Genomic DNA, 23993 nt, shown 5'->3' on the forward strand with positions numbered 1-23993 from the left:
TCAGAAATTTATCATCTTTTCTACATGGCTGGTATCATACCTATAGGATTTGTGGAAAAGAATTCTTTTTGATAGGAGCCATGAAGCATGCTCTAAGGACACCAGAGAAGTGCTAGTGCTGTCACCGTTCTTCATGTAGTAATTTACTGAAAACTACAAATTCTAGATAATTACTTCTTAAAATTCTAGACATAGAGACCATTTAAAAAGTTTATTTTGAAAATAAGATAGTAGCATCAACATTTACCTTTATAATTCCTATGTAATATTAAGAAGTAGAAAATGTTTATCATATTGATTTTAAGTCTAATGGGCAAAAGCTCAAAGAATTTAGAGTAGCCTCAAAACTTCTGAAAAAAAAAAAAAGAATAGATTATGGGATGGAAGTCTGTTCTTCTGGAGTTAAGGGCTGATGTCCTGGATCATTCTTCCTTCTGCTTTCTCTTTTTTCTGTGTTTCTGATATACAAGTTTCTCATCTGAACTTCAGTTCTAACTAACTTTTCACTGTAGCAAATTCAAACAACTTCAAGCTAGAAAGGAAGATTCATCATTACCTGTAACAGACATACCATCCAACAGCACTATGAGTTTTTCTCTACCATGAAAGTTTAAGGGTCTGAACAAAATCAAAGAAAAGGAAGTAATAAGAGAGTCCTCAATATTATTAAACTAATTTTAGATGAAGCCCGTGTTTGGTTTAAATGTCTAATTTGAGAGCTGTATGACTACAGATTTAGAGAAATTCCTTCATAGAAGCAGAAAAAAAACCCAAAAAACCCTAACGACATATTTCCCTTAGTACACCCTATTCACCTCAAGTGTGAATTACCATTTATTTGCATTTCATAACATTTCTAAAATTGCCATCATTATAAACAATTCTTACTTTCTCATTCAAGAAGTTCCAATCAAGTTAAGTGGAAGCAATGTTGTAATTGAGACTCTGGTATGCATAAAAACGATATTTTCACTTCATCTACCCCATTTCCCTATTCTAGGTCATTTAGGTACTTCACTCACCTGCTGAAATGCCTGTAAAAATCTTAGCTTAAGACACCATTCAAGAAGCTTTTCTATCACTTACCAAATTCTTAGAATCTTAAATGCAAAGAGCAAATGGTACTCCATGCTCTTAATCAGCTAAGAGCTATGCATACAGGGCATCCAACTCATAATTTGTATGAATTATTTTTACTTACAATTCCTCTCCTTGTTTTGCTTTCTTGTCTGAAACCAGATAGACAGTTCCAAAACTTCCACTACCAAGTTTTTGTTCAAGGACATATCTTCTTGCAATCAAGGTCTTTGGATAAGTAGAAATGGCTATTGATCCATTCACACACTTAGCAGCCTCTTGGAATTTCAGCATTGCTCCAAACAAGAGAGAACTTGATTATTTGTTTATAGAAATTTAACATTCAAGTCTCCTAGAAGATGGCCGAATTCATCCAAGTAGTGTTGGTCAACCCCTTAAAAGTGAAAAGACCAGAGATCAGGTACAAAGAATGCTGAAGTATTCCTAACAATAAGTGTAAGTTTTTGACATTAATACCTGCACCTTGAATAGTGGATTCAATGACATCACATTTAATGACTTGAGAGGAAAATGTTAAAAGGTAGTGATACTAGCAGATTCTAGTAGAAGACAGCCAAATAAGGCAAAAGTGAGTTAAAATTAAACAATCTGTTTAAGATTTATACTCCCTACCTACTGCTTAAAAAATATCCAAATATAAGAACATTATAATTTCCTTAAATTATACATTTGCATCACTCCTTTTGTAATTCTTCCCACCTTATGTCTGTTTTGATTAACAAATAGTGAGTTAGGATTAAACTTAAAAGAAGTCAGCATAGAATTTTTTTTCCTGTAGACATTAAACCATGGTATTTGCATTTATTAGAATAGATGTGAAGAAGAATAAAGACTTCAGAATAAGTTTTTTTCCCATCCTAAACAAATTCTGGCCCAGTTTCTGAAGTTATAATGTACACTGTGTATAAAGTAATCTCTCTGGATTGGAAACAAGAAGTATCACAAATGCAGTTCAAACCATAAATTATATTTTAATGATAGCTAAATATAAATGTGTTATAGTTCCGTAAGGAACTATAAATGTACAGCAGGATTATGAAAAGTAGAACTGTTTTATATGATTGTATGCCTAGTAAAATCACTTTTACTTCATCAAAATGTAAAATGTTTTGTTAGTTATCATGAAAAGTGGATTTTGTTTAAAAATCTAAAAAAAACCATGATTTTAAATTGAAGACTGTCTATGCCTTGGAGTCAAGTTTTCATTCCAAAGCTAAAAGACAAAAACTTAGTATGTTTAATGATAAAACAAGATGCTATCTGTGTAGTTTGGGTTTATGATCAACAAACTTCACATGGTGGTGACAAATACAAAAATCCCTGGATTAGAACATAAACAGTAAATGTCCATTTACAGCATTTTTCTTCTTTAAATAATGCATTGATCGGTTAAGTTTTACTGGATGCCAGTGAGAAGTATTCTAGTAATGAGCTTTAAAAAAACAAAAAGCAAAACAAAACAAAACAAAAAACAACTAAAAATAGGGGAGTTGTGCTGGTTCAATGGGTACAGCACACCACTCTTGATCTTGGGGTTGTGGGTTTGAGCCCTATGTTGGGTTTGGAGATTACTTAAAAATAAAAAATTTTAAAAAAAGGAAGAAAGAAACCAAATAATCTGGTGACTCAGTGCTCATACAACATTACTCTTGCGTTGAATCTTCAAAGCTGGAGCCCATACCCGAAAATCCCTGAATAAATAAAAAATTACGTCAGATTATCAAGATCACAGAAAACATTTGTGAAGTCTACTACCGCAAAAACAACTAAAGAGCACGCCTCCAGATGTGTATTTTGTTTGCTTTCTGCGCTCCCATAAAAGTGCTACTTTATGGCCAAATTAAGGTGTTAAGAAAAATATATGGACTCACATGCTTCTCAACTGAAAAGAACCCTTCAGATCACCCAGTAATTTTCCGTATTTTAGGGAAGTGTTTGGTGAAGGACAGAACAGTTCAAATGAGCTTTTAAACTCAGCCATGTCGCCTAAGCGGTCTGGCCAGACCCACTGAGTACTTAGGAACTAGGTTCCCAGACTCAGCCCTGCAAAATCCCCTTCCCCAGTCCACCTTTAGGCCATCGATCCCATTCATCTCTTCTGTGCAACCACAGAGCAACCCTAGTCGGTCCCCTGCCGTCTAGATTCCAGAACGTCCTAGATTCCAGAACGTGTGTTCTGTTGTCAATGTTGCCTCGCCCCCACCTCCAGAAGGTTGTGAATGAAGTTGAGCGCCAGGAACACACCTTATCTTTTGTATCCTCGTTTCCTGTCATAGAGCAGGTGTTCAATAAATTTTCTTAAGGCAAACAAGAGTCCAACAGGCCGACTGTTGCCCAAGGCGGGGAGTGGGGTGGGCGCGGGGGGACGGGGGGAGTGGTGAGAAGAGGGAAGGGAAGACTTAGAAAGTTGGATGGAAACCGTGAGAAAGGTGAGAGATTACCTCCTGCAAACTGACCCTTTGAGGTAAAACTAGCCTGGCTGGGGCAAAAGGTCAGGGAGGGAGAGTGTTTATCACAGGTTGAAGTCAGCAGTTCTCTTCCCTGGTAATAATAAACGAGAGGAAGCCGATTGGACACCAGATTCTGCTAAAGGAGAACGCTAACCTTAAAGGTCAAACGAACATTCCTTGCCTCAACTTTGTTTTAAAAAAATGACACTTTCGCCAAGCGGGCTAACGTATGTGGAGGCGGCGCCGGCAACACGATTCTCCGGGGACTGGAGCAGATCCGGGAGGTAAGGAGCTGAGAGAAGTGAAGAGATCGCGGGTACGGAGGCCCACGGACGCGGATCCCAGATGGGGCAGCCTGAAGCCATCACCTTCCCCGGCTTCGGGGAGCCCGGCACGCCCCGAGGAGCGCATACCTTTCGGAGTCGAGGGCGGAGAAGCGGCCTGCCAACAGTCCCACCCGTAATTGGGACGTAAATTGGGCAAGTCTCACGTAGGTGCAGCCGCGCGGCAGAGCTCCAAGACCTCCCCGCACGGTTGTTGGGCGCCGTTGCCAGGGAGACGGCGTGGGGCATCCTGGGAAGCCGGAGCCAAGCTGCACCCGGCCGGTCCCCGAGGCGGAAGTGTGCTCCGACCCAAGTGGGCGGGGAAAAACGATCAGGCCTGATCCGCCTGGCTTTCCTACCCTGACAGCCGCCATTTCGGAGCTTAGTTCCCGGCCCGCCTTTAGGGACATCGCGCCTCCAGGCCCAGGAGAGCCTGGGCCCCCGGCGCGGCCTGGTATCACTGGCTTCGAGGTACCGAGTGACGTCATACGCGGAGACTTCCGGTTCCCGCTCTGAAGGTGGGACTCTCACGTGCGGGCGTTTCAAGCAGGGGCTCCTGCAGTCTTTTAATGGAAGGGCTGGTGCCCTGGGAGGAAGATGCAGGTGGGCTTCTCTTCTGGTCGGGGTAGCGAGCTGTGAGGGTTGTGGTAGCGTGATGTATAAAGGCCCGTGTTTGACGACAAACATCAGACCTTCTGTGAGCCTTTCTCCTATCCAGCACGCAAAGCTTTGCAAGACATAAATAACTGCTACGCCGGATGAAGTGCTGAGGGTAGGGCTAGAATTAGGGTGAATTGAGTGGCGCGCAAAATGCAAGAGGGTGCCCCAAAAGTCTGTAATCAAGGTAAATATATTTTAATGAAATATTTTTTAAAACCAAACTTAATGCATTAGAAATCCATGGTTGACAAAATCTCATGGTTTTAAATAAAGACAGTGCCATACGGAGCCATACTGGAGCATGAGGCAAAAGGAAAAGCTAGTAACACACATGCTGTTACTTCAGTTAGCCAGATAAGTAACGATGTTCCTAGTACTAAACCGGATAAGCAAAGACAAGAAGATGGAAAGAGCCTGTGGTGAGGTTGAAACTGGAGAGTTAAGTCCCCCATGCTCATGAAGCAGTCATTTTCCTTACTCAAAACTTTGCCAGTTAAGCTGGGCCCAACAACAAGACAAGGCCTAAAAGAAATTCCTAGACTGTCAGTAAAGAAAAACTGGTTGTGTATTATTGACCCTACATACTTTAGTTAACTGAAGCCAAGTGCTCTCTGATTTATTATGAGACTGAGGAGGGTATCATTTTTATAGTTTAGGAGTTTTTATTTTGACCCTACACAAATAATCTGTGTTGTAAGATGGTGACTGTTACGTATCTCAGTATCAGAATCCACAGTAGTCTTTGTTAGTATGTCAGTAATGGGCTTTAACTGATTTTCTTTTAAAATCAACAGCCTCCATTCCTATCTAGAGATCAAACTCCATGAAACCATTGCATTTGTGCCTTATCATACATGGGGAAAGCAAAAGAAAATGAGAATGCACTCAGCTAGCTGGTGCTGCCTGAGCCTCTAGGTAAGAATTGAGATGCTAACCCCTAATATGTGCTGTTTAAAGAGCTGTTCATAACATTTGCTGTTGGTTTTTGGTGCTGGAAATGATGACTTGGTCCCCAGTAAACAGCTTCAATTGAAAGTGTGTTCTATTGTTTTAAATTCTTCAGTCATCATGGGTATTCGCGGACTAATGAGTTTTGTGGAAGATCATAGTAATGAGTTCTTCACTGATTTGAAGTTGCGAGACACAAAAATTGTCATTGATGGCTATGCTCTCTTCCATCGGCTCTGCTTCAACTCAAACTTGGAACTTCGGTATGGAGGGGACTATGATTCTTTTGCAGATGTTGCACAAAAATTCTTTGAATCACTGTTTGCTTGTAATATCTGTCCATATGTTGTATTAGATGGAGGATGTGACATTTCCGATAAAAAGCTTAAAACTTTAAAGGATCGAGCAAGAGAAAAGATCCACATGGCTCATTCCCTTTCTGTTGGTGGGGGTGGGTATGTGTGTCCTTTACTCATCCGAGAAGTGTTCATACAGGTTTTGATCAAGCTACAGGTGTGTTTTGTCCAGTGCTTTTCAGAAGCAGATCGGGACATTATGACACTGGCTAATCATTGGAATTGCCCTGTGTTATCATCAGATAGTGACTTTTGCATCTTTGACTTAAAAACTGGGTTTTGCCCATTGAATAGCTTTCAGTGGAGAAATGTGAACACTATCAAAGGCACACAAGATTGCTATATCCCTGCCAAGTGCTTTTCCCTTGATGCACTCTGCCATCACTTCAGCAATATGAATAAAGCTCTACTACCTCTCTTTGCGGTGCTATGTGGAAATGATCATATTAATCTTCCCATCATAGAGACATTCTTAAGTAAAGTACATCTTCCTCTTGGAGCTGCCAGTTCTAAGGGGAGGAGACACCACCGAGTTTTGGGACTTCTGAATTGGTTATCTCATTTTGCCGACCCTACTGAAGCACTCGATAATGTTCTGAAATATCTCCCAAAAAAGGATCGTGAAAATGTTAAGGAAATTCTCTGCTGTTCCATGGAAGAATACCAGCAATCTCAGGTGAAGCTGCAGGACTTTTTCCAGCATGGTACTTATGCCTGCCCAGCCGCCCTGAATCTGGACTTACCAGAGTGGGTATTAGTGGCTTTGGCCAAAGGCCAGCTGTCTCCTTTCATCAGCGATGCTTTGGTGCTAAGAAGGACCATTCTTCACACACAGGTGGAAAATATGCAGCAACCAAATGCCCACAGAGTATCTCTGCCCATTCGGCAAATCATCTATGGGCTTCTTTTGAATGCCTCTCCACATCTGGAAAATATGTCCTGGAAGGCATTGCCTTCTCAGCCTCTAGCTTTCAGCGAAGTGGAAAGGATTAATAAAAATATCAAAACATCGATTGTTAATGCAGTAGCACTGCCCAAGGATCATGCGGACTTAAGCAAATTGACTGAGGTAAGTGTTTGTGATGCTAATCTAATTTTTGTTAAGTACTTTACAGGTTAAAAAGTGCTTTCATGCATATTCTCTCAATATAACCAAATGACGTTGGTTGCTCTAGTCCCCCCATTTCATAGCAGACAAAACTAGGACTCAAAGTAGGTTACTGTGTGATATGTCAGCCAGAGTTGCAGTGTTAGGACTCAAACCCAGGTCTTTTAGCCCCAGATCTGCCATTTCCATTCTACTTCGGTATTCTGTGTTATTCTGCAATTATTACTGCTATTCTGTTGATACTAGCTATTAATAAATTGGGGTCATGTGACTTAAGAAAACAAGGAAAAGGAAAAAGTTCTGAGCTGCAAAAAGAAGTGAGCCTTGAAGTTATTGATCAAAGGCATGGTGAATATCTTAGATTGCATCAGATTTCAATTAAGATTAATACTGATGCTTGCTTGGGTCTAATTTTTCATTTTTATCAATGAGGACCTTTTTTTTTAGGTTTTAGATTTATGGCATCATAATGATTAGTTTGATGTTGAAAAGATGACTCTTAGCCTAACTCAGTGTTGCTTAAACCTGAGTAACACTTTGAGCAGTCCACTTTTCAAATTAAAAAATAATTTATGGATTCCAGTGTTTATTGTTTGTAATACTACATAAATATATTAAAAATTATAAATAGAGGGCCACCTAGGTGACTCAGTTAAGCATATGACTCTTGATTTCAGCCCAGGTGTTGATCTCAGGGTCCTGAGATCGAGCCCCAAGAAGGGCTCTGCTCTGTGCATGGAGCCTGCCCCTCCCCCTCACACCTTTCCTTGGGCTCACTCTCTCAAAAAATTATAAATTAAGTATGAAACTGCTTATGCTAACACAATTAAAGTTACAGTTAAGTGCAGATAAACTTAAAATGCCAATTGTAGTGGCAATGAGAGTTTTCTTAAATTCAACTAATGTTCAGATTCTTAAATTCAACTAATGTTCAGATTCATGAGACTCTCATAGACCCTTCCTGGTACCAGTCTACTCAAGCCTATAGGACAGCAACCATAGCTTCCCAGCAGGTTTGAATCAGGCTTTCCTTTCCTGTGGGAGTTTTTCCAACAATCTACACCACTGGTTCTCCAGTGGGATGATTTGTCCTCCTACCTCCCACAGGGGACATTTGGCAATGTCTGGAGACACTTTGGATTATCACTACCTAGGTAGTTGGGGGAAGGAGGAGTGTTGCTACTGGCATCAGTGGGAAGGAGCCAAGCATGCTGCTAAACATCTTAAAATGCACCAGACAGGCCCTCCCAGGAACAAGGTATTATCCAGACTGAAATGTAGTAATGCCAATAGCTGGCCTACACTGTTGGCTAGGCACTAAATTCTTTAGTCTCCCCATTTAGTGCCTGCTCAGGCACGAGGAAATGAGATCCACATCAGGTGGGTGTCAGTGCCTCCTTAGCAATGAGGAATGACTGTTCATGTGATGTGTTTATTTTTTTTTTTTAAGATTTTATTTATTTGACAGAGAAATCACAAGTAGGCAGAGAGGCAGGCAGAGAGAGAGAGGGGAGAAAGCAGGCTCCCTGCGGAGCAGAGAGCCCGACGTGGGGCTCGATCCCAGAACCCTGGGATCATGACCTGAGCCGAAGGCAGAGGCTTTAACCCACTGAGCCACCCAAGTGCCCCTGATGTGTTTCTTTAAAGGGTGCTGAAATGTTCTGGAATTAGTGATGCTTGCACAAGCTTATAAATATATTAAAATTGCTTTAGGATTTTTAGGTGGGGTTGGGGGATAAAGTAACAGGGTGAGGGTATTAAGGAGGGTACATGTGATGAGGACTGGTTGTTATATGCATTGAACACTACATGAAAAACTAATGCTGTACTATACAGTGGCTAACTGAACATAATAAAAATAAAATTATAAATAAAAGTAAATAGAAGAGTGAATTTATAACATGTGAATTATATCTCAAAGAAAGAAAAGGTCTCATTGGCCTCCTTCCCCCTCCCTTTTTGTAACAATTACATAAATATAGCTTCTGGGCCCCCTGCAAGGGCCATGCCTAATTATAGGTCACTATGCTCAAGGAAGCCCCACGATATGATGTCCTCATCTGGGTTTACAGTTCAGCTATACAAATCTAGATGCAGTTTTACAAGAGTCATTTTTACCATGCTAAGTAAAAACTAACTTTATCACATTTCCAGGGTTACAGAAGTAGAAAGTTGAGCATAAGTCAAATTCCAAACAGAAGGGATTTATTAAAACTTTTCCCATATAAGCAAATTAGCAACATTCTAAATGATGATATTTTGCTAAAATTACATTTCTCCTCACAACATAAATGGTGCTGTGTTGGAGAGTTTTTAAAACTTTTTTTTATGGCTTTATTGAGAAGTGCTGTACAGGGAAGTGCCCATATTTAAAGTGCACTTTGATGTATGTTTCCATCTGTGAATCCATCTTGCAAACTAAAATAATGAATGTATGCCACAATCCTAAAAGTTTCCCCTTGCCACTTTGCAGTTCATCCCTCCCTGAGTGTGTACACCCAGCAAAGTACACAGACACAAAGTACACAGATTGTACAGCCTGATGAATTTTTACCAATCCACCTACCCTGTAAAGAACGTTCATCAGCACCCCAGTAGCTTTGTCTAATGTCTGGTTTGAGCAGCCCCTCTCCACCCCACCCCTGGTAATCACTATCCAGACCTGTAATAACATTGAAAAGTTTTAACTTTTTTTATCTTATAAAAATGGGATCATAGAATAGGAATTCTCTCATCTGGCTTCTTTTATTCACTTGATGTTTATGAGACTCACATCACTGTGGGAAGCTCTTGATCATTTATATCTCATTGCTGTGTGGGAATATACCACAATTGATTTTTCCATCAGTGCCCATTGATGGGCATTTGGGTAGTTTGCAGTTTGGGCAATTATGAATAGGGCTATGAGCATTCTGATGCACATCATTTACTGAAAATAGGGACACTTTCTATTGCGTATACCACTAGGAGTGGAATTGTTAGAAGATATGCGTGTGTTTAGTTTACAAGATAGATTGTCAAATGGACTTGCAAGGTGGTTTAACCAATTAATTCCCACCAGCAGCTTATGAGGGTTCCTCTTAATTCACACCTCTCCTGACACTTTGTGTTTTTTATCCTTTAAGTTTTAGCTATTCTGCTATTTGTATGGTGGCATCATTTTAGCCAATTTTGGTGGATGTTAAATTTGCATTTCTCTGATGGCTTGTTTTTGAGCACCTTTTATGGGTCAATTGGCCATTTAGGTATTGTTATATAATTTATTCAAAGTCTTTTGCCCATTTTTCTTTCGGCTTTTTATTTCTATATATGTGTCCTATGTCAAATAGCATGTAAACAGATTCTCAAATTTTTTTGAATTTGAGTAGGTTTTTTTCATTCTAATATGTTTTGATGAACAGAAGTTCTTAATACAGTCCAGCTTAAATTTATTATTTATGATGATCACTTCTGTGACCTACTTAGAAAATCACTGTCTACCTCAAGGTCATGACTTTTCTTTTTTTCCGTTCGTATTTATATCTATGATCTGTCTGCAACTGATTTTTCTGTGTATGGTGTGACATAAGGATCAGGGCACATTTTCCCCCATATAAAAATCCAGTTGAGCCAATAAGTGTAGCATGCTGATTATCCTTCTTGCTAAGTGGAGCTGATTTAAGTGTTCTCATCACTTACCTGTATTCAAAACAGGGTAGAAATTTAAGTTCACTTTCTGTATGGTGAGATCTTTTAGCTTTCCCTAGGCATAAACTCATCAGTTCTGTACTTTGCTCATTATTGCTAACTCTCATTAGCACATGATAATTCTAAATGGTATCAGGTGCAAATGTGATTCCAAAGACAAATGCACAATATGAATAGAAATTTTTTGACAGTTATCTGCTTTGTGCCAGCTATTGTAACAGAAACTTTATAGTTACTTAATTCCCACAGTAACCACATAGTTTCCATTTTGGTTATGTTAGTTGCAGTGGATAGAGCTCCACTCAAGCTAAGCAATGGGAGGTTAATCATAAAGTGAGATGGAAGTGGACTATTCTCTGGGATTAAGACAGTGCCAGGACCAGCCTCTCTCTGGGTGTCTCTGTTTCTTTGTGGGATTTTCTACGGGCTTGGGTTTTCGGACTTGTCACATGGGATAAAAGTTAACCAGATTTAAGGGCTGTGAGCAGAGCAGTTACAGGTCAGAAAAGAATTCATGTATTTCCTTAGCTTTACTTGGTGCATTTTCCTACCGGTTGAGATCATAGAGTTTTTGTTTGTTAATCGCTACTTCCCATAACAGTAATTGATTACACTGTAAAGCATTTTGCATATTTCTCATTTTAAGAAGTTTACCAGTATCAAAATCTTAAACCCATTTATAAATTATATTTAATACTCTCTTGCATCAGTGATGAAACTGTTTTGTCAATTATGATGTGTTATATTTCAAGGTTAACATGTCCATTCCCAGCTGTCAACACACTCATGACAAACTGGTTTTTAAGATGCTGAGCAATGTTTCATCCTTTCAGAAAGTTAGAAAAATACTTTTCTGGCTGCACGTTGACACTAGGAATACAACGGTTTTTTTCTCTCTTAAAGTTTGATCATAAAGTTCTTCTGAAGTTGCCCTTTTAATAGTCCTAATGTCCTTATTTTAGAAGTGTGTGACCTAGAAGGTCCCTTACGGTTCTTAAGATTCATTAAGGTAAAGTTATTTCAAGAAGTCTGAAGTCCTCATAGCTGTTAACTCCCTTTTATTTGAAGGGCACTCTAACACATGGCATAGAAGTGAGTTTGGTGTGTTACTGCAAGCAGTGAGGTACTCCTTAAATATTCCCGTCTCCCTTGATTTTATGTCTCACCTAAAAGCAGCTACCCTGCAACAATCCCTGTGTGGGAAAACAAAAAGATAATAAAACATTCACCTGGGCAGGGACAGGAGACAGGACCCAAACAAACGGAAGCTTGTCTGATATACCACAAAGGGTACATAAAATCTAAGTTTGCCTTCTAGAGGTGATCGGTAATGGCACCATGAAGAAGATGGGGACTGAATATTCACTGACAAGTAAGAATAGGGCTAAGTATAGATCTTTGTTTCTCAAAGCAGAATAGTTAAAATGCAGATTCCTGGGTTCCTCTCAAATTTACTGAATCAAAATTTAGGGGGTGGGACCTGAAAACTGAATTTTTTAACAAGCTTCCCAAGTGATATATCCACTGAAGATGTTCACCAGCCTACATAGAAGATGGAATGACATGAGTAAGGGCTGTGTAGTGAGGGTAGACAATATATCCATACAACCATATTTATTAAGCACACGGTGGCTGATATCTTTCCTCAGGAAGATAAGACACTCACAGAGCAATACATTTGCATTAAAGTGTTTTCATACTAGAAAAATAATAAAAAGACATTCCCCAAAGTAACTTGCAGGATGTTTGGTATATATTTTCAGCTCTCCTTGGCCAAACGGCAGATACTTCTGTTAGACACCCTGAAGGTGAAACAGACCGTCCTGGAACCAATTCCTTCTTCACTGAAGCTGCCCATTTCTGTCAGTTGCTACTGGTTGCAGCACACAGAGTCCAAGGCAAAGCTGCATCACCTCCAGGCCTTACTGCTAGGGATGCTGATGGGGCCCTTGCATGCCATAATAACCAGCCCTGGTAGGTATCTGGAAATTCCAGGAGTAAATATTTGCATGTTACTTGCATGTAATACAAGTTTAAACAAACGAAAAAATATTCTTCGATTATTTCCTCACATCAGTTATATCTAAAACTTAGGAATAGAGGCACTAAAATACCATTCATTCATTGGCAGATGTTTTTGAGCACTTGTGTGTGCCAGGCTCTGTGCTGCAGAGCTTGACAACGGCCCAGCAGTTAGGATGTGCTGATATTGCGGAATCCCACCTGCTCGTGGCACCTAATGCTTTAATCTCTGAAGTCAGAATATATAATGTGCCAGTTACATTTCTGTCTTCCGTGTACCCTGGCCCTATCAATACAGCGGCAACATCACTAGAAACGGATTTAAAATAGTCTGGTGGTAAAATTTCTGAATACCTACAGTCATAATAAACATTCATGCTTGTGCTGTTTTATTATTTCTTCTCCACTGTAAGTTTCAATTCGTGTGTTTTTGATGCTAGAAACAGTAACTTTTCCATTATAGAAATACACCTTAAGGCAGTTGCAACTGCATTTAAGTATCAGGTGAAATAAGTGAGAATTCATTGGAGCACTTCAATTCTGCAGTGGAATTACTCCCTTTAAAAGATTATGAATGCTGTAACACTTTATCTAAACATGTATAATCATTACCACACTCCAGAACAGTGCTAATATCTAATCTAATTGCCACTAGTCACATGTAGCTATTTAAATTAAAACCGCTTCTCCTTGACAACCAGGCACATTTCAAGTGCTCAGTAGCCACATATGGCTACAGGCTGAATTTGATAGCACAGATCCAGAACAGTTCATCATTGCTGAAAGTTCTGGTGGACAGTGCTACAATGGAGTTTACTTTTAAAAATAAGTTAAATGAGAATGAATCAGCCTAGATTCCAGGACTCCCAAGTGTGAGAATTGTTGTCCGAAGAGACTGTTGTTCTAGTACAGCCAACTTAATGCAAAACAAGTTAAGGCCCACTGTTGGTTTTCTCTCATTTAAGAACATTCTCAGGGCACAAGCCTGTGAAGTTTTTACCTGAGTCCAGCAGAAGGGGCACGTCAAGGGTCTGTTTCTTTTCTTTTAGGAATTGTGGACCCTGCACCCAGGCAGGCCCAGTGCCTTGCTGCTCGCTAATTGGTAAAAGGTGGGCCTCCTTTTTATTACTTTCAAGTTGGTCCAGTGTCATTTTGCACGCCCCCACACAAGCAAACATGCAGAAGCTTACAGTTGAACACACAGCACTCATTCATGCCTAGGGTTGTTGCTTCTTGCCTCTTATCCTCTACCGTGTGACGTAGATGATTGACCATATTCTCCTTGAGTCATGCTTTTGTTTTCCTCCCACAAAGCAGAAGTTAGTGTGCTTTGAACACAGAGGCTGTGTTAAGTGCACTATAGCATAGAGGCCTCCATGGAAGGAAATTTAGTGAACAAGAACAGTGAAGAGAATGATGTTTAATAGTAATTTGTATTTTTCAGAGAGACAGATTTAGGGTTTGTAGAGTTCAGATGCAGAGGTGTTTAAGGTCAGGTAGTAAACCAGTGGAAGAGATGTTATTCTAAGGGAAAAAAAATAGTAATTTGGGGTTGAATAGTTAGGTTGTCATAAAAAAGGCATTTCAGTATAAATATTTCAATTTATACAGCAAGGCTTTTACATTGACGTTAAAAGAGCCAGAAGAGAAAAGCATTTTGGTTATTTAAACTAATTTTTTTTTTCTTTATGGAATTCAAAGTTCTATATATAGAGAAAATTACAAGCTATACAGTGTTTTTGGAAATACTGCCCTTGGGTTGTTTCTTTGTCTAGATAAGGAAGAGCTGCGGGAGGTTGGTGCTAGGATGTTGTATGAAGAGTTCCAGAGAGTGAAGGAGCAGACACGGCCGGGCACGAGACTGGACTTAGACACAGCTCACATCTTCTGTCAGTGGCAGTGCTGTCTGCAGATGGGGATGTATCTCAATCAGCTGCTGTCCACTCCTCTCCCGGAACCAGACCTAACTCGGTAAGCACCACGGGAAACTAGTTCAGATGGCTGCACACAGAAGTAAATACTTTTATTTATACTTAAAGCACGTAAGTTAATGTTTAAAAAACTAATCTTAGTATAAATGGGCTTGGATCACCATTATAGCTAAAGAGCTGGAAAAAGGAGAAATATTAATTTTGTTCCATACTCCCAAAAAGTACCCATGATTAGATCAAAGCTTTAAAAACCGCCCCATAAAGTAAGAAAAGCGGCAGTTGGTAGGATATAAGCTGTTCCTTCATTTCTCTCAGGTCTTTGTTCAAATATCACTTTATAGAAGCTTCTTCTGATTACTGTTCTGGAATATTATTCTCTACTTCCAGTCACTCTAGTCCTATTACTCTTTTGGACTTTTGTAAATTGCATTTCTTACTACTTGGCAAACTGTTCACATATTCTTTCAAATATTTATTAAGCCCCTGTGTGCTAGAGTGTAGTGAACAAAACAATTTTTTTTAAATCTCTGTTGTCATGGAGCTTTTTAATTCTAGTGAGATGACTATTAGATGCTTCAGTGAACTTTATCTAGGGTTTTTGTTTTGCCAGGTAAGTATGAAGAAGGGAGAGGCAACCTGTATGCCAGGAAGTGATGATGTGTTTGACTATGGAGTTGAAACTGGGTAAGAAAGAAAGGATAGCAATAGGGTGTGGGCCACTGAAAAAGTGCTACATTCACTGGATTGGGACATCCTGGTGATTGTCCATCCAGGAGATCCCAGAGGGAGAGAGGAAGATAAAGGGGAGATTGTTAGCAAATGGAGCTGTGATTATAGATCTGCTTTGTCTCTCCCCACTTGAATGTAAGGTCTGTGAGGACACAGACTTAGCTATTTTATTAACTTTTGTACCCCAGGGCCTAACATATAGTAAGTACTTAAATATTTGTCAAATAAATTGAGTGATACATGAATGGAGGCATATAAAATATGCTGGTATGACTTTAAATGTTTTAAGGTCTAAAGCTTCCTAAACAGTAAATAGTATTGATAGATTCCCTGGGCCTAATAGCTGAGCTACCCCTAGAACCTTCTACCAATAAGATTTATTGGACTTTGACTTGTGAATTCTTTATGCCTTTTCCTTAAATAATTTAGGTCATTCTTGACTGGATCCTCTCTAGCTACCATATATCCCTTTACAACACAATAGAGAAAAACAGAACCAAACAGTTATCCTCATGATGATTTCAGCAGGACTATTCTTGCATCTCAGCATTACTAGAGTTTATTAAATGATGAACTTAACGCTGATCAGTTGCTAAGGCACCAGTGAATCAACTCTGACATTAAGTTATATATTAAATTTGTGGCTTCCAGTTAATCCCATCTTATATTTCTGAAGTAGGTTTTCAGTGCAAGTGAATCAGTGAACTTGCAAGTGCTGCCACTAAATTTTCTCATATTTCAACAGACTGCCTGTTTGGTTTATCAGACATTTTAAATTCCTTTTTTTGAAGTGTTAAGAGGCCTGCTGAACTTTTGGCTAGTTGCAGACCCAGCAAGCATCTATCATTTGTTGGTAAAAAGTTTTTAAGTATCACCAGCCAAGTTTGTAATAACAACTCAGATCTTCCTTCAAGGAACAGAGTTGTTTCTTTTTTTCTTTTAAAGTTATCTTAATAATAATTTAAAGAAGCAAGAAGAGTTTTCAGTGTTTAGCTGCATTTGTTGAAGCCATGTTAATGACCATTATCTCTGCACTGAACCTATGCCTTACCAACAACTCTGTTTTTCTCTCCCGTTGAACAGACTGTATAGTGGAAGCCTGGTGCATGGACTATGCCAACAACTGCTAACATCAACTTCTGTGGAAAGTCTCCTGAGCACGTGCCCTGAGGCAAAGCAACTATACGAACATCTGTTCAATGCCATAAGGTCATATGCCCCTGCTGAATTATTCCTTCCAAAGGGTAAATCAAATTCAAAAAAAAGAAGGCAAAAGAAACGTGGTACCAGCTGGTCAAAGAACAGAGTGGGAACCACCTCAGACACTAGATGCTGTTATGAGGGAGGCAATCGTTTTGGGCTATTAATGGCGGAAAATTTGGAGGAACAAATTGAGGTCTCAGAGCTTGAATAAACTCAGCCTGCAACCAGATGTATCATTGTTAAAACTTTTGTTACCTCCCTTGAAATGATTAACTGTTTTATTCAGAATCTGTTAGGGAATAAACTTTGTAAGAGGCAACCTTTGAATCCCAAGGTATTTTGTATTCTGCTTTTAATAAACACAACCTGATTTAAGAAACTTATGTATTTTCTTAAACACACTTAAAAGCATGTTTGTACTACTTGTGTTCCATTTCAGGAAGTTAAATAATAAGTCTATAACCTTTCCACTGCAGCAATTCAGCCAGCTAGGTTTCCAAAAAGAACAGAATTCCTACTTCAGTTATTTCCTATAAGCGGAAGTGGGGTTATTATTTCAAAACATTTTTTTTTCTTTCAACTACTTCCTCTACATCATTTATTCTGAAAGGTCTGAGGCCTTAGAAAAGTGAGGGTGCCAGACACAAAGTAAACACCTTTAAGTACTGGGAAAATGAGACCATGACAGGCTTAGGAACAATTTACATGCTCCAGGTTTTAAAGCAGAAGTTGAAACTGTAATGTCTCCAACAAATTAAGAAATAGCATCCTGAGTTCCTAGATCTAGAAGAGAAAGAGGAAACGCTATGAAGAAATTAAAAGATTAGTGATATATGCAGCAATACCAGAATCTCAGGCCATTTGTTCTACTGCAGGTATTAACCCATTAATGGGATCTGAAATTAATGAGTCACAATCAGCATTTTTTTAAGTGGAAATCATCAGACATGCATATCATATATTCAATAGTTATGCAAAATGTACTTCTTACTGTGGATTGCAGTCAAAAGACTTTGAAAGGCACTGCTCTGGAACATTAACTAGAGGCTGCTAAAATTATAAATAACAATAGAATTGTGAAGGTGCTGGCCAGTTCCAAATAAAGAACTTGAAAGTAAGCAAGTGGAATGAATCCAATTGGGCAAGATCTAGAGATCTGGAGGTAGATTCCCAACCTTTATTTGCATTCATTCAAATGGTATTCTTCCTTTCTTCTGTACTCTTCTTACTGGTATATTCCATCAGTGAGAACCCTAAACATGGTTTTAAGCTACCACTTTGAACAGGCCTATGTTTAGTTTCCAACATCTGGCCAACAAGTCTTTCCACCTTCCTAGTGAGAAGTATATTCTTAGAGGAGTAAGCCCAGCATCAGCCAGTGTTTCATATACACCTTCCAAGTGTTGACTGGCAAAAAGCACAATCCTACTTGTTCCTAAAGTTTTCGGCCCTGAAGACTGGTTTCTGTTTCAAATAAAAAAGTTCTTAAAATTAGGAAATTATTGTCTAATTTTAGGATGAGTGCTGTGGCTCTGTACTAGTTCTTTTTATGTCTCTGAAGAGATCGTTACTCATAGAAGAATCAAAAACACTCACATGGTCTATTTTTGATAATGTGTTTTTCCAGAAAACAGTAGACCTAAAGGGGACTACAAGCACAAGCACATTCAGTCCGCTGTTATATCAAAATTCTCTTTTTCTTGATTCCTACATTTGGGAGCCAATCTGGAAATTATACCAGTATGAATGTCCTATTTCCAGGCTTTATCATCAACACCGCTTTTACAAACCACCAACTTTACATGAAAAACCATTTCTATTTCCACCTTGGCAACTGGTATAGTAGACACCAGTCTGAAGAGTATGTAGGCTAGAGTTTAATTAAAAGTCAACTGAATTCTATCACTCATCTTTGTCATTAAAAGTTTTTCAAGCAGGGGCGCCTGGGTGGCTCAGCGGGTTAAAGCCTCTGCCTTCGGCTCAGGTCATGATCCCAGGGTCCTGGAATCGAGCCCCGTGTAGGGCTCTCTGCTCAGCGGGGAGCCTGCTTCCTCCTCTCTCTCTCTCTCTCTCTCTCTCTCTCTCTGCCTGCCTCTCTGCCTACTTGTGATCTCTATCTGTCAAAATAAATAAATAAAATCTTTAAAAAAAAAAGTTTTTCAAGCAAAGGGGCCCTCCTTCAGTAGACACTGAGATCAGGTTCCCTTCTCTAACCACTGCAATCAGGGCCATTCACTTGAAATGAATTCACTGCCTTGCAGTGAAGCAGTTAAAATGTAATAATGTCCATTAACTCTTACTCTCTGATAATTAATGAGTTACCCCACCACATTATAGATCTTCTCCTAGATGTATAAATCAGAGATCATAAGCACTCCACAAGGTATCTGAGGGGTTTACCAAAGAAATACAACATAGTACCCGAACCTCAAAATCATATAAGCTACTTGGGGGAGACAAAACACAATGAAATAAGAGTATTTTATGAAGCAATCTCTCAGCCACAAAATAGCAAGGAGCAGACTGAACGCTACAATAAAATGACAGTAGTCACGAGGCTGAGGACAGGTTAAATCACAAGATTTGGCTTTAAGAGATAGCAATGTAATTCAGATGAGATACAGGGGAAATGGAAACACCTCTGTAGAAGAAGAATGTTACACACTCCATATTCTATTTGGAAAATTTGTTTCCCGTTTTTAATCAAGCCTTTAGGTCTTGCTCTGATTCAATTCTAGCTAATGAAAGCCTACCTGAGGCTTTGCAAATGTAAGTCTTCAATTAGTTTTAAGTACCAAAGGGACTCTGGACAGTTTTTTTTTGTTTGTTTGTTTTTTTTAACTGAATAAATTGGGGCGCCTGTGTGGCTCAGTGCATTAAGCATCAGGTCATGATCCCAGGGTACTGGGATGGAGTCCTGCATCAGGCTCTTCGCTCAGCAGGGAGCCTGCTTCTCCCTCTGCTGCTCTCCCTGCTCGTGCTTGCTCTCATTCTCTCTGACAAACAAATAAAATCTTAAAGAAAACAAAACAAACAAACAAAGATAAAGACCTTAATAGAAAGGTCTTAGAATTATCTTTTCTTCTTTTGTGTATAAATGAATTAATGATGATGCCTCAGTTACCCTATCTGTAAAACAGGGATTAAAATAGTTCAAATTGTTAAAGACAAAATGACATATACTTTTAAGTTACTTCACCCAGTGCCTGGCACTAGAAACATGTGAGAAATGCCAGCCATTATTGTGACATCCACAAAGAAGACCAAGAGCAAAGCCAGGGATCTGAGAAAGAGTGAGAGGGGGTTGAGCAGAAAGATTAAAGCACCATGACACCAGCAGCTTCCAGAGCTAATGGCAGAAATTTTGCAGAGGCAAGGAGATCAACATTGTCAAATATGGCTAATGGGAGGACAAGAACGTGAAAACCTTAAAGCAACTCCAGCAGAGTTGTCTGGCTGAAGCCACACTAAAAGGAGAAGTGCCAAGAGAATGTGAATAGGCAGCCAAGCTCAACCTCAGAAAATAATGAAAAAAGACCAGAAGGAACAATCCCTGTGGATACTTGTGCCCCTTTTTTCTTGTTATCAAAGAATTTTCTATATTGTCTTTAAAACCCAATTTGAAAGAGCCTTGGATATGTTTAACAAAAAGAAAAAATTAATAGCAGATATGACCATTTCCCATGAATTTCTTCTTCCTACAACTACCAGGGTTATATCCTAGCCTTACCCCATAATCCTAAGGAGGCCAAAGCGAGTTTTTCCCCTTGGTGAGATTTCCAGAGTTCCCTGGTTAGCACTCTATAGCACATGCTATTTGGCCAGCAGGCACTCCATGAACCCAGAGCAGCACCGAGAAAGTAGTCACCCCTACAGTGAGCAGAAACAATTTCACTTCTGTAAAAGGACAACTCTCCCTAGTACCTGACTCCAAACATCCTGACCTTTTATTTTTTAGTGAGGTGGATATAGGGTACTTGGTATATATCGCGTTAAGGTCTTACATACATTGATGCACTTCAGTCAAGACAGCTGAAAATGATTCTGCACCTGGTATCAATTTGAAATTAAATACTACTTATTTTGGGAAGATGTATTAAAAAGATGCCTCCCCACTTTCAGCAACAGCTTTCCGAACCATGTATGGTGAGCTGCTTTGGTATTTCTTTCCAGGTCTGAAATTCACTAAAACTCAAGTTCATCCAACTATAAAAATCCTAAGATGAGGGCCTCATGATGAGGAAGAATGTTTTTAAACATTCAAAAGCATGACTGCACCAGGCCATGTACCAGTCTGTTAAAATGGGAGAAACAGAAGGATAAGGTAATACATGGAAAAAGCATTTCCAGCTTATTTCACAGGATACAGTTTTCAGGGAGAAAAATCAAATTTCACACAAATGTGGCAATGCACATGCAATCACTTTTACTCAAACTAGTCTTGGTAACATCTGAGGTATCTGGTTAATAGCAAAATCTTTCAATATTTATATATTTATGTGTATAAATATGTGTACATGTACACCCCTATACATACACATGTATATATGTATTTTTAATTAATTTTCTCATTATGACTATGGAGACACTTGGGAGAGTTCTGTGTACAATATAACTCATTGTCATCAGGATCAGGGAATACCTAGGAATGTTTTCGTTAAAAAAAAAAAAAAAAGCTGATCAGAGTGTATCAACATTGGGTTTTTTTTTTTTTTTTAAAGATTTTATTTGTTTATTTGACAGAGAGAGATCACAAGCAGGCAGAGAGGCAGGCAGAGAGAGAGAGAGGAGGAAGCAGGCTCCCTGCTGAGCAGAGAGCCCGATGCGGGCCTCGATCCCAGGACCCTGAGATCGTGACCTGAGCCGAAGGCAGCGGCTTAACCCACTGAGCCACCCAGGTGCCCCAACATTGGGTTTTTGATCGTTTATAAGACTGAACCATTTATGAAAAAATTATGCCATCAAGTGAGCTAGCATACAATATTAGGAAAACTTTTCTATGTTTTTTAATATAATTGGTGCTTTTTGGAGGACTAACTGAGGTGCTGTTTCTTCTTGAAAAACTGCCATGTGTCTATCTGAACATTACTCTCCTCATATTTTCCTGATTCATTTGTATTACACATTATGGGAGAATAAATCAAAGGATGTTGACACGGAAAACAGAAAGTCTACTTTCCATTATCCCAATGCTTCCTAACATGGGTACACAACAACAAACTGTATTTCATGACGGAGGGAGCTATGTAGACTAATCCAGCTTTAAAAGAACTTTCTCTGAGCTGTCAGCTTTTTTTTGAGTAAATACTTATTATATCTGAAAAAACTGTGTTTGTAAATGTGCCACTGAGAACTGCTATAAATTATTGCTAAAATTGCTATGGTTATACAGCATTTTTATGCCTTTATAAAATACTGGCAGGAACCCTGTCTTCAGATTTCCTATTCAGTTGTCACTCATTTGCGTACTATGAGGTGTAGTTGGGAAGATGGGGGATCTAGGTGTTCTGTTGTGGATACGTTAAGTTAGAAATACCTTTTAGGCACTTAAGTGGAAACATCTGTCTGAAGCCTAGGTTACTTTGGGTGTTGAGATTATAAAGTGTTTTCCTCTTCCTCTATTTAAAAACCTCTCCAATGAGTACGCTGTACTATTTCATAATCAGAGAGGTAGTAGTTGATGCCTCTAGGAAGGATGGCATCAAGAGAGCAAGCTTCTGATGTTCCCTTGTCTTGTCACAAGGAATATGAAAAATAAGAGGTAAAAACAGTAGGTAGGGGGGCCTTTGTTGTTGAAATCTGACAATGGTAACATACATAAGCCCAAGTTTCCAATCACAAAGTACTGTAGTCCCTCAAACTTTATGATGTATAGAAACTGGTTTTTTAAAAAAAGATCTTATTTATTTGAGAGAGAGAGCAAGCAAGAACAAATGAGCACAGAGTGAGGGGGAGAGGAAGAGATAGGGAATCTCAAGCAGACTCTGCACTGAGCATGGAGCCTAACATGGGGCTCAACCTCATAACCCTGAGATCACGACCTGAGCCAAAACCAAGAGCAGACGCTTAACCAACCGAGACACATGGGCACCCCGCGAACTGTTTCTTAAAAGACAAACTAAAGAAACTGACCCTCTTATAATAATAACCATAATCTATTTCATAAGTGATAAGTCTGATAGCCAAAGGTGGACTATCAGAGGAATCTACTAAGAAATAGTATCATTAATTTACCTTAGAAATATGATAAATACTATGCAAATGTATTTTGGTTTGGAACATTCTGTTCTGAGAAAATACAAGAGTACATTTTCCCCTAAGACTGTGTTGACAGGGTGTTTTGGTTTCTACTATTACTAAACTTTGTTTTCCCTATATATTTATAATATAAATAAGCCTACTCAAATTAAACTTGCTTCTGTGTTTGTGTTAGGAAGAAACAGCCAATAAGGGGGAAGGCCACACTTCTCTTGTGTGTTTAATAAGGAGCACAACTCAGATGGGACAACAGATCTGAACACTCTACCCATTCACTGTAAGAACAAGGAGCCTTGGTGATGAGCTGGGGCTGATAACAGCTGTTGCCTTTGATGTTCTGAGAATAGACTAAGACTCTCTGACTTCTTCCCTAGTGGAGAATTAGAGGAGTCACTGACATTACATGTGGTATCAAGTGCATCCATCCCAGGTAACAACCTGCTGGGAGATTGGAAGGTAGAGAAAAATGATGTCACTTCCTTTCTGGTCCACTGAATGCCATCCATTGGCCAATTTTCCTCTTTTTGAATTTCTATATGAGTAGGCAACCTTTATTCTGTAAACGGCCAGAAAGTAAATACTTTAGGTTAGTAAGCCATATGGTCTGTTGCAACTACTCATTTCTATTGTAGCATGAAGCAGTGAAAAATACTACATATATTAATGTACATAACTGTTTTCCAATATAACTTTAGTTACAAATCCAGCAGCAGACTGATTTAGTTTATCAACACCAAAACTAAATCAAAATCCCATGTGGGCAACTTAGGGAAGTATTAAAATAAACTGTTTCACTTATTTTCAACACCTCTAGCTCATTCATGGGCCATCCAGACCTGCTCCATATATAGAGTCATAAATTCTAATGCAATCATGTGAGAATATGCTCACATATTCATGTGAGAAACATGAAAACATATTCATTTGTAACTCCTTAAAATTGATTTATTAATGCTTATATGTAAAAGTCTGTCATGTCTCTCCTATCGAGCAAACATTTTTTACAATCATCTATTTGGTTGGGGCCTGCTATAACTGGCTCCAAAGATAATATTTTAGAAGACTCACATAAGTTGTTTCATATTGTGCTTTTGCTGATGCAGATGTGATAAAAAGAGAGCACATGCTCAAGGTATTTCAGGATTTTCTTTATGACCATAAGATGGCACCAAACTCTTACTCCTCAACTAATAGGAACTTTAGCATACTTATCATAAGGA

General features: G+C 39.1%; 3 protein-coding genes across 10 annotated transcripts in view; 1 reads left to right on the forward strand and 2 right to left on the reverse strand.

Annotated features, from left to right (window-relative positions):
- The window catches only part of NEK11 (NIMA related kinase 11), a 256169-nt gene extending 252077 nt beyond the window's left edge, over positions 1–4092 (reverse strand). For 3 of the 5 annotated variants that reach the window (XM_044252388.1, XM_044252390.1, XM_044252392.1), the window contains exons 1-2: positions 3962–4092; positions 1202–1471 (exon numbers count right to left, since the gene is read on the reverse strand). In XM_044252388.1, the coding sequence (XP_044108323.1) occupies positions 1202–1371 (170 nt within the window). In that variant the 5' untranslated portion in view covers positions 1372–1471; positions 3962–4092. Of the gene's footprint in view, positions 1–1201; positions 1472–3342; positions 3831–3961 lie in introns of those variants that run through there. The other 2 variants (XM_044252389.1, XM_044252391.1) reach the window with 2 other exon arrangements.
- Positions 4093–4176: 84 nt separating this feature from the next.
- On the forward strand, positions 4177–14504 carry ASTE1 (asteroid homolog 1). The gene is made up of 6 exons (XM_044252393.1): positions 4177–4389; positions 5326–5446; positions 5595–6904; positions 12394–12604; positions 13702–13761; positions 14428–14504. The coding sequence occupies exons 3-5, from the start codon at positions 5600–5602 to the stop codon at positions 13749–13751; spliced, it is 1566 nt and encodes a 521-aa protein (XP_044108328.1). The 5' UTR covers positions 4177–4389; positions 5326–5446; positions 5595–5599; the 3' UTR covers positions 13752–13761; positions 14428–14504.
- The window catches only part of ATP2C1 (ATPase secretory pathway Ca2+ transporting 1), a 177017-nt gene continuing 167081 nt past the window's right edge, over positions 14058–23993 (reverse strand). For 3 of the 4 annotated variants that reach the window (XM_044252383.1, XM_044252382.1, XM_044252385.1), the window contains one exon: positions 14058–14615. In XM_044252383.1, coding sequence (XP_044108318.1) covers positions 14520–14615 — 96 coding nt within the window. In that variant the 3' untranslated portion in view covers positions 14058–14519. Of the gene's footprint in view, positions 14654–23993 lie in introns of all 4 variants that reach the window. The other variant, XM_044252384.1, reaches the window with a different exon arrangement.

This window comes from Neovison vison, chromosome 6, assembly GCF_020171115.1.
Source record: "Neovison vison isolate M4711 chromosome 6, ASM_NN_V1, whole genome shotgun sequence".
Classification (NCBI taxonomy): domain Eukaryota; kingdom Metazoa; phylum Chordata; class Mammalia; order Carnivora; family Mustelidae; genus Neogale; species Neogale vison.